Source organism: Oncorhynchus kisutch, linkage group LG3 (assembly GCF_002021735.2).
Source record: "Oncorhynchus kisutch isolate 150728-3 linkage group LG3, Okis_V2, whole genome shotgun sequence".
NCBI lineage: Eukaryota > Metazoa > Chordata > Actinopteri > Salmoniformes > Salmonidae > Oncorhynchus > Oncorhynchus kisutch.
Genome location: NC_034176.2, coordinates 1,806,636 through 1,817,940, shown reverse-complemented (window position 1 = coordinate 1,817,940; position 11,305 = coordinate 1,806,636). Strand labels below are relative to the sequence as shown.

The 11,305-nt window shown below is 42.1% G+C and overlaps 1 protein-coding gene across 1 annotated transcript in view; it reads right to left on the bottom strand.

The window, feature by feature from the left end:
• The window catches only part of LOC109881625 (AT-rich interactive domain-containing protein 3A), a 165,819-nt gene extending 156,629 nt beyond the window's left edge, over positions 1-9,190 (bottom strand). The window contains exons 1-2 of the mRNA XM_031816554.1: positions 8,720-9,190; positions 7,513-8,214 (exon numbers count right to left, since the gene is read on the bottom strand). Of these exons, the coding sequence (XP_031672414.1) occupies positions 7,513-8,214; positions 8,720-8,758 (741 nt within the window). The 5' untranslated portion in view covers positions 8,759-9,190. The remainder of the gene's footprint in view (positions 1-7,512; positions 8,215-8,719) is intronic.
• Positions 9,191-11,305: the final 2,115 nt, after the last annotated feature.

Here is an 11,305-nt window from a genome sequence, read left to right as displayed (position 1 = left end):
TTATTTCACCCCTTACTATAACAGGCTATACTTATTTCACCCCTTACTATAACAGGCTATACTTATTTCACCCCTTACTATAACAGGCTATACTTATTTCACCCCTTACTAAAACAGGCTATACTTATTTCACCCCTTACTATAACTGGCTATACTTATTTCACCCCTTACTATAACAGGCTATACTTATTTCACCCCTTACTATAACAGGCTATACTTATTTCACCCCTTACTATAACTGGCTATACTTATTTCACCCCTTACTATAAAAGGCTATACTTATTTCACCCCTTACTATAACTGGCTATACTTATTTCACCCCTTACTATAACAGGCTATACTTATTTCACCCCTTACTATAACAGGCTATACTTATTTCACCCCTTACTATAATGGCTATACTTATTTCACCCCTTACTATAACTGGCTATACTTATTTCACCCCTTACTATAACAGGCTATACTTATTTCACCCCTACTATAACAGGCTATACTTATTTCACCCCTTACTATAACTGGCTATACTTATTTCACCCCTTACTATAACTGGCTATACTTATTTCACCCCTTACTATAACAGGCTATACTTATTTCACCCCTTACTATAACTGGCTATACTTATTTCACCCCTTACTATAACAGGCTATACTTATTTCACCCCTTACTATAACTGGCTATACTTATTTCACCCCTTACTATAACAGGCTATACTTATTTCACCCCTTACTATAACATGCTATACTTATTTCACCCCTTACTATAACTGGCTATACTTATTTCATCCCTTACTATAACAGGCTATACTTATTTCACCCCTTACTATAACAGGCTATACTTATTTCACCCCTTACTATAACTAGGCTATAACAGGCTATACTTATTTCACCCCTTACTATAACTGGCTATACTTATTTCACCCCTTACTATAACAGGCTATACTTATTTCACCCCTTACTATAACAGGCTATACTTATTTCACCCCTTACTATAACAGGCTATACTTATTTCACCCCTTACTATAACTGGCTATACTTATTTCACCCCTTACTATAACTAGACTATAACAGGCTATACTTATTTCACCCCTTACTATAACAGGCTATACTTATTTCACCCCTTACTATAACTAGACTATAACAGGCTATACTTATTTCACCCCTTACTGTAACAGGCTATACTTATTTCACCCCTTACTATAACTAGACTATAACTGGCTATACTTATTTCACCCCTTACTATAACAGGCTATACTTATTTCACCCCTTACTATAACTAGACTATAACAGGCTATACTTATTTCACCCCTTACAATAACTAGATACTATTCTCAGTCTAAATTGTAAAGTTACTGCCATCAGAGGTATTGAGAAGGTCAAAAGTGTCTGATATTTATAATTCAAGAAATAGGTTCTAGCAATATGTGTTTTATTCCCTTGCCTGTTTGCCTGTGAGCCAATGCCACAGATGTTAGAAAATTGATACAAGATATTAAGTGTGTAGTAAATTTGAGTAGGTTGATGTGTATGATATTGGATGTGATTAAGTGAAAGTGTGTAAGACGTCTGTATTAAGAGTAAGAATTAAGCACTTCTTTGACTATGTAGAGACTCAGTGAGCATAGCCTTGCTATTGAGAAAGGTCGCCGTATACAGACCTGGCTCGCAAGAGATGACAGGCTATGTGCACACTGCCCACAAAATTAGGTGGAAACTGAGCTGCACTTCCTAACCTCTTGCCCAATGTATGACCATATTAGAGACACATATTTCCCTCCGATTACACAGACCCACAAAGAATTCGAAACAAATCCATTTTTGATAAACTCCCATATCTACTGGGTGAAATACCACAGTGTGCAATTCACATCACGATTTGTGACCTGTTGCCACGAGAAAAGGGCAACCAGTGAAGAACAAACACCATTGTAAATACAACCCATATTTATGTTTATTTATTGTCCCTTTTGTACGTTAACTATTCACACATCATTACAACACTGTATATAGACATAATGCGATTTGAAATGTCTTTATTATTTTGGAAACTTTTGTGAATGTAATGTTTACTGTTCATTTCTGTTTATTTCCGTTTAGTTAAATGATCTATTTGACCTGTTTTGACACTGTAAACATAAGTTTCCCATGCTATTAAAGCCCCTTGAATTGAATTGAAATGGAAAGAGAGTGAAAGAGACACACACACACACACCTACACCACCCTGAACCCAGCCCAGCTGTTAGATCTGAGGTGTGTCAAGCTAGTTGTTTTACAGCCCAGACACCTTTAGTTAGATCTGAGGTGTGTCTAGCTAGTTGTTTTACAGCCCAGACACCTTTAGTTAGATCTGAGGTGTGTCTAGCTAGTTGTTTTACAGCCCAGCCACCTTTAGTTAGATCTGAGGTGTGTCTAGTTAGTTGTTTTACAGCCCAGCCACCTTTAGTTAGATCTGAGGTGTGTCTAGCTAGTTGTTTTACAGCCCAGACACCTTTAGTTAGATCTGAGGTGTGTCTAGCTAGTTGTTTTACAGCCCAGACACCTTTAGTTAGATCTGAGGTGTGTCTAGTTAGTTGTTTTACAGCCCAGCCACCTTTAGTTAGATCTGAGGTGTGTCTAGTTAGTTGTTTTACAGCCCAGACACCTTTAGTTAGATCTGAGGTGTGTCTAGTTAGTTGTTTTACAGCCCAGACACCTTTAGTTAGATCTGAGGTGTGTCTAGTTAGTTGTTTTACAGCCCAGCCACCTTTAGTTAGATCTGAGGTGTGTCTAGTTAGTTGTTTTACAGCCCAGCCACCTTTAGTTAGATCTGAGGTGTGTCTAGTTAGTTGTTTTACAGCCCAGCCACCTTTAGTTAGATCTGAGGTGTGTCTAGTTAGTTGTTTTACAGCCCAGCTCTCCAAGGGGGAGAAATCAAGCTCTTTAACATATGGATAATATTACATCATACGTTTTTACTTTACAGGATATTGCTGCAGTCTGATTGGATATCAGGCAGCCCCGAACATACACACACAAAACAAAACAAACACACGCCCACAGCGGTGTAATCACGGAGGGAGGGAGGGAGGGAGGGAGGGAGGGAGGGAGGGAGGGAGGGAGGGAGGGAGGGAGGGAGGTCCCAGTGCAGTAAAAAAGAGAAGGGTCCTCTCCTCTCTCACAAGAGTTAGATGTCTGTGTGAAAGACAGCCAGTCTATACATGACGAGGTAGGAGGGGAGGAGGGTGAGAGGGACCCTGGATAGGTGGTTTAAAAAAGAGCTGCCTACTACTACTACAATGTTACCACTACGGCCCCCCTGGCTCTAATGGTATAGTGATGACCAGGCTCTAATAGTCTAGTGATGACCAGGCTATAATGGTCTAGTGATGACCAGGCTATAATGGTCTAGTGATGACCAGGCTATAATGGTCTAGTGATGACCAGGATCTAATGGTCTAGTGATGACCAGGCTATAATGGTATAGTGATGACCAGGCTATAATGGTCTAGTGATGACCAGGATCTAATGGTCTAGTGATGACCAGGATCTAATGGTCTAGTGATGACCAGGCTCTAATGGTCTAGTGATGACCAGGCTGTAATGGTATAGCGATGACCAGGATCTGATGGTCTAATGATGACCAGGATCTGATGGTCTAGTGATGACCAGGATCTGATGGTCTAGTGATGACCAGGATCTGATGGTCTAGTGATGACCAGGATCTAATGGTCTAGTGATGACCAGGATCTAATAGTCTAGTGATGACCAGGATCTAATAGTATAGTGATGACCAGGATCTAATAGTCTAGTGATGACCAGGATATAATAGTATAGTGATGACCAGGATCTAATGGTATAGTGATGACCAGGATCTAATAGTCTAGTGATGACCAGGATCTAATAGTCTAGTGATGACCAGGCTCTAATAGTCTAGTGATGACCAGGATCTAATAGTCTAGTGATGACCAGGCTCTAATAGTCTAGTGATGACCAGGATCTAATAGTCTAGTGATGACCAGGATATAATGGTCTAGTGATGACCAGGATCTAATAGTCTAGTGATGACCAGGCTCTAATAGTCTAGTGATGACCAGGATCTGATGGTCTAGTGATGACCAGGCTATAATAGTCTAGTGATGACCAGGATCTAATAGTCTAGTGATGACCAGGATCTAATAGTCTAGTGATGACCAGGATATAATGGTCTAGTGATGACCAGGATCTAATAGTCTAGTGATGACCAGGCTCTAATGGTCTAGTGATGACCAGGCTCTAATAGTCTAGTGATGACCAGGATCTGATGGTCTAGTGATGACCAGGCTATAATAGTCTAGTGATGACCAGGATCTGATGGTCTAGTGATGACCAGGCTCTAATAGTCTAGTGATGACCAGGATCTGATGGTCTAGTGATGACCAGGATCTAATAGTCTAGTGATGACCAGGCTATAATGGTCTAGTGATGACCAGGCTCTAATAGTTTAGTGATGACCAGGATATAATAGTCTAGTGATGACCAGGATCTAATGGTCTAGTGATGACCAGGATCTAATAGTCTAGTGATGACCAGGCTATAATGGTCTAGTGATGACCAGGCTCTAATGGTCTAGTGATGACCAGGATATAATGGTCTAGTGATGACCAGGCTCTAATGGTCTAGTGATGACCAGGATATAATAGTCTGGTGATGACCAGGATATAATGGTCTACATGGTTAAAACTTGTCTGAATATTACAGTCTATTTGGATATATTCCCTTTCTCTCTCTGTCTGTCTCTCTGTCTGTCTCTCTGTCTGTCTCTGTCTGTCTCTCTGTCTGTCTCTCTGTCTGTCTGTCTGTCTGTCTGTCTGTCTGTCTGTCTGTCTGTCTGTCTGTCTGTCTGTCTGTCTGTCTGTCTGTCTGTCTGTCTGTCTGTCTGTCTGTCTGTCTGTCTGTCTGTCTGTCTGTCTGTCTGTCTGTCTGTCTGTCTGTCTGTCTGTCTGTCTGTCTGTCTGTCTGTCTGTCTGTCTGTCTGTAAAGGTGCTGGGCACTCAATATGTTTTTGTTTTGTAATGGGTTGGCTGCAAGCCGACACACACACTCCTGTCAGAGAGGGAGATCCTAGCATTTTTGGGTGTGAGCCAGGCTGGAATGCCACCTGCTCTACTTTCTTGCATTTCCTGTCCTCCTGCCAAAAACATTCTCAATCTTATTTTAAAATGTTGTTTTCTCGCTCTTCTCTTAGCTCGTTTCACCTAGCTATCTGAAGATGAATGTACTGACTATGACTGGTCCACCTAGCTATCTGAAGATGAATGTACTGACTATGACTGGTCCACCTAGCTATCTGAAGATGAATGTACTGACTATGACTGGTCCACCTAGCTATCTGAAGATGAATGTACTGACTATGACTGTGATATGTGGTTGTTTCACCTAGCTATCTGAAGATGAATGTACTGACTATGACTGGTCCACCTAGCTATCTGAAGATGAATGTACTGACTATGACTGGTCCACCTAGCTATCTGAAGATGAATGTACTGACTATGACTGTGATATGTGGTTGTTTCACCTAGCTATCTGAAGATGAATGTACTGACTATGACTGGTCCACCTAGCTATCTGAAGATGAATGTACTGACTATGACTGGTCCACCTAGCTATCTGAAGATGAATGTACTGACTATGACTGGTCCACCTAGCTATCTGAAGATGAATGTACTGACTATGACTGGTCCACCTAGCTATCTGAAGATGAATGTACTGACTATGACTGGTCCACCTAGCTATCTGAAGATGAATGTACTGACTATGACTGGTCCACCTAGCTATCTGAAGATGAATGTACTGACTATGACTGGTCCACCTAGCTATCTGGAGATGAATGTACTGACTATGACTGGTCCACCTAGCTATCTGAAGATGAATGTACTGACTATGACTGGTCCACCTAGCTATCTGGAGATGAATGTACTGACTATGACTGGTCCACCTAGCTATCTGGAGATGAATGTACTGACTATGACTGGTCCACCTAGCTATCTGAAGATGAATGTACTGACTATGACTGGTCCACCTAGCTATCTGGAGATGAATGTACTGACTATGACTGGTCCACCTAGCTATCTGAAGATGAATGTACTGACTATGACTGGTCCACCTAGCTATCTGAAGATGAATGTACTGACTATGACTGGTCCACCTAGCTATCTGAAGATGAATGTACTGACTATGACTGGTCCACCTAGCTATCTGAAGATGAATGTACTGACTATGACTGTGATATGTGGTTGTTTCACCTAGCTATCTGAAGATGAATGTACTGACTATGACTGGTCCACCTTGCTATCTGAAGATGAATGTACTGACTATGACTGGTCCACCTAGCTATCTGAAGATGAATGTACTGACTATGACTGTGATATGTGGTTGTTTCACCTAGCTATCTGAAGATGAATGTACTGACTATGACTGGTCCACCTAGCTATCTGAAGATGAATGTACTGACTATGACTGTGATATGTGGTTGTTTCACCTAGCTATCTGAAGATGAATGTACTGATTGTAAATCCCTCTGGATAAAACCATCTGCTAAATGTCTACAATGTCAAATGTAAATGTTTCACATACAGATCTCATATCACTCTATTGAATGATTTGTTATTTATTAAAATGTTGTTGTTTTTTTACATTAGACTGTGTAAGACCTAGCTGCACTACTGATTCCTCTGAGAGTGAGGTGGATATTTAGCATTTAGCAGAAAAACATCCTTATTTATCTCTCTGAAATGAAACCACAAAGTGATAGATTTTAAACAAATACATGTCTGTCATTCAACAACCCCATGACCTGATTATATGGTGAAAAAACACACCAATCTCTTTCAATAAAATCTAATTTACCAACATTTCTGATAATGGATATATAGCGTTTTGGAATGAAACTCTTCCTGTGTTCTATCTAAAAGCAATTAATGCTTCAACGTTTGGTGTAAAATGCTCACAGTATGATCCCTCCCAATAGGACGCACGACTCCTATTTCACATACAGAATAGATGCCTAAACTTACGTTAGGGTACTTTCTGGAGTGCAAATGTCTTAAAAAAAAAAAAACTGTTGAACATCCTCTAGTGATGCTACAGATGTAGGATCTTAATTTGAGCCAGTTTACTACAGAAGGAAAATAATCCTGTAGCAAGAAAAAAGCACGTGAATGACTATGTGGATTATAACTAAAGGACATTTTTGTAGGGGTTGATACATTTTTTTATTAGGGGAAATCAAGTCTGACATTTCAAAGTGGAAATTACAAACGTTTGAAGCCTTTGTAAAACTCAAATACACCACATATTTGCATTTCCTATGGAAATTAAGATTTTATGTCTGTTTAGTCAAACATACGTTTTAATTGTGTTTTGGACTTAGTAAAGGTTTCATTCTAGGCTGATTTAGTAAGGAGATTGGGTTGTTATCAACAGGGTTAGTACAGTCAGTGGAGTCTATGTTGAGTAAAGTTTCATATGAAGGTATTACTTATTAGAAGTCAGCTTTACCTGTTTGAATTGCTCGTCGTAAGTCCATTCGTGTTGCTGAGACTGTAGTGCCATCCCGCCCGGGGTCTCTGACTGCCGGGGCGCAGCGAAAGACGGAGGGGCTCTGGACATGAGATGTACAAGTGTGTCCTTTGGCGAGTCTCCCGCCCCGGGGTGCATGGGTTGGCGGGGCTGGTAGTGGCTGAGAGCCCCCTCCATGTCCTCCTCATCGTCCACGATTCCCTCGTTGTCCATGCCATCTCCATCCATATCCCTGTTGTCATCATTTATACCTCGGTCCATGCCCTCTGGATCATCGTCCATATCGGGGTCGGCTTTGGCCGAGTGCCTGCGAGCGTCAAGACTGTGAGGGAGAGCCAGTTCCCGTTCAGCGGAGCTCGCCAACCCGAGAGAAGAGTTCGCTATTCCCGCAGCGAAAGCGCCACGGACCGCTGCCTGGTAGTGGCGGAAGGCGAGGGCTTGTTGATGGATCTGGGACTCGACCATGGAGCGGAGGTCTTTCTCTTTCTCCGCCTGACGGAGCTTCTCTTCTAGCGCCAGGCGGGCAGCCTGCTGTCTTTGGAGGTTTTCCATGACCGCCTCTAGCTTCATGCCTCCGCCGTTGGGCTGGTCGGACTGTGAGTGTGAACCGGGAAAGTGGCTGTGTGTCGAGGCAGAGGAGACGAGCAGGGGGAGGTTGCAGGTCGAGGAGAAAACTGCTTGCTGTGGAGGGCGTAGAGGTAAAAATAACCACTAAAAATGAAAACTATTGTAAGTCATAAACTGTTAAGAAATAACTTTGTAATAAACGGGAAAAACAGCATGGCCATGCGTATTATGCTGATGTGGCCGGCATTTGGCCACTGGAGTCGATATATCCTAAAACGTGGTTTCTAACGTGTTAAAAGTGCAACATAAATATACTACAATGTAAACTACTGTATTTCGTAAATGAACGTGGCTAACAAAGTAACATGTTGTGCTGTGTAATGCTGATGTCGCTATAATAGGCTCGTGTGTACTGTGACAAAATAAACATGAACATTAAACCATTGGTATTATTTCTCTATAACGCATCCGAAACGTTCGTGTCAATCAATCTATTGAAGAGTTTAAAATTAAATGTTGTGTCAAAAGTTACTTTACTGTAAATGTGATTCAAACATCTACATACTATTAACAACAACTAATCAACGTGGTTAAAGAAGGAACCAAATGTGATGCTTACCAAAGCAGATTTAGTTGCTAAACTGGTGTCATCAACCATGCTTCGGTAGTCAGATCAGACCGAAATATCAAACAGTTCACGAAGTATCTCCTTTCAATGTTAGATGTGGAAGTATTCCTGAATCCTGATTGAACATCGGGATCCGTGTCTCGATTGGAGCAAACAGAATAATGTGTATAAATGTAGTCGCAGTGATCGAGTCTTTAAACCCTGAAGATTTTGGCAAGAAGTGGCAACTGTAATCAGAATGACCTCTCCAGGCAAAGGATCAACCCTGTAGTCAGAATGACCTCTCCAGGCGAAGGATCAACCCTGTAGTCAGATTGACCTCTCCAGGCGAAGGATCAACCCTGTAGTCAGAATAACCTCTCCAGGCGAAGGATCGGCCCTTCTGCTCCCATTTGCTAACAACACGTCAATACAGTGATATACGGAGGGCAGGGTCTACTGACGACCTAGGAAATACACTTTAACAACCGCAGAGAACCGACGGGTCCCACGTCGCCATGTGTTGGAAACTATCCAAAAGGGGTCTGTTAATAGGTTACACGTTCTGTAATCTATAAATACATGTTGTTATTCATTAGGCTATTTAGCCTGGACCCAGTCCTATATACACAGACCTAGTCGTTTCACACAACCTCTGGGCCTACTACGTAGGCTACGTACTGTTGTTGTTGTTTTTTCTCGACATAAATACATTTAGGGGTTTTGTTTTTTGGTGCAACGTAAAAGTTTTAATTTCGTAAAAGAACAAGCAAATGGGTCTACGTGCTTACGTCAGAGCGGGGAAACTGTTTCGCGTTCCATTGCAGGTCATGGCTAGAAGGGGTCCAGTTTTTGTCAAATTAACGTCAAAAGTGTTTTTTATTTGAGTTGCATTTTAGATAACCCATTTCCTAACCTTAACCCAATTCTCCTAACCTGCTACATTAATTATCATAGACTGCCTTGTAAGTTATCCTAACTTGCTACGAAAAGTCAAATCTGACGTTAATTTGACAAAAGCTGGATACCTTCTAGTCATTCCCTCCATTGCCAGCGGCAGAATGTTTTTAACATTTCACTCAACGCAATTCCCATCTACATGTATAAATGTTGACAGATTACAACTCTCAGAAGTGATCCCATTCCATATGGTAAATTAATTGACACAAAAGCCTACAACTCCGGAACCAGAGGACATAGGCCTAGCTAAGACTACAACCCAGAACCAGAGGACATAGGCCTAGCTAAGCCTACAACCCAGAACCAGAGGACATAGGCCTAGCTAAGCCTACAACCCAGAACCAGAGGACATAGGTCTAGCTAAGCCTACAACCCAGAACCAGAGGACATAGGCCTAGCTAAGCCTACAACCCAGAACCAGAGGACATAGGTCTAGCTAAGCCTACAACCCAGAACCAGAGGACATAGGCCTAGCTAAGCCTACTACTCTGAACCAGAGGACATAGGTCTAGCTAAGCCTACAACCCAGAACCAGAGGACATAGGTCTAGCTAAGCCTACTACTCAGAACCAGAGGACATAGGTCTAGCTAAGCCTACTACTCAGAACCAGAGGACATAGGTCTAGCTAAGCCTACAACCCAGAACCAGAGGACATAGGCCTAGCTAAGCCTACAACCTAGAACCAGAGGACATAGGTCTAGCTAAGCCTACAACCCAGAACCAGAGGACATAGGTCTAGCTAAGCCTACTACTCAGAACCAGAGGACATAGGTCTAGCTAAGCCTACTACTCAGAACCAGAGGACATAGGTCTAGCTAAGCCTACTACTCAGAACCAGAGGACATAGGTCTAGCTAAGCCTACTACTCAGAACCAGAGGACATAGGTCTAGCTAAGCCTACTACTCAGAACCAGAGGACATAGGCCTAGTTAAGCCTACTACTCAGAACCAGAGGACATAGGTCTAGCTAAGCCTACTACTCAGAACCAGAGGACATAGGTCTAGCTAAGCCTACTACTCAGAACCAGAGGACATAGGCCTAGCTAAGCCTACAACCCAGAACCAGAGGACATAGGTCTAGCTAAGCCTACAACCCAGAACCAGAGGACATAGGTCTAGCTAAGCCTACAACCCAGAACGAGAGGACATAGGTCTAGCTAAGCCTACTACTCAGAACCAGAGGACATAGGTCTAGCTAAGCCTACTACTCAGAACCAGAGGACATAGGTCTAGCTAAGCCTACTACTCAGAACCAGAGGACATAGGCCTAGCTAAGCCTACTACTCAGAACCAGAGGACATAGGTCTAGCTAAGCCTACAACCCAGAACCAGAGGACATAGGTCTAGCTAAGCCTACAACCCAGAACCAGAGGACATAGGTCTAGCTAAGCCTACCGAAGGGCATCATATACACAAACTGCACCAGGAAAAACTGTGAGTGTTTAAAAGGACTTCATCTGCTTGATGCGCTGCTTGTTGTCACTTGTTTCCATTCGATACATGAGGTTGACATCACCTATCGCAGCACACCAGAAAACACTGCCGTTCTGGAGTAGAATAAAGGTTCATGTGAAAGTAATGAATACAGTCATTTTAACACCTTTTGAATTTTCGTACTCTGAATCATAGACTGTAAA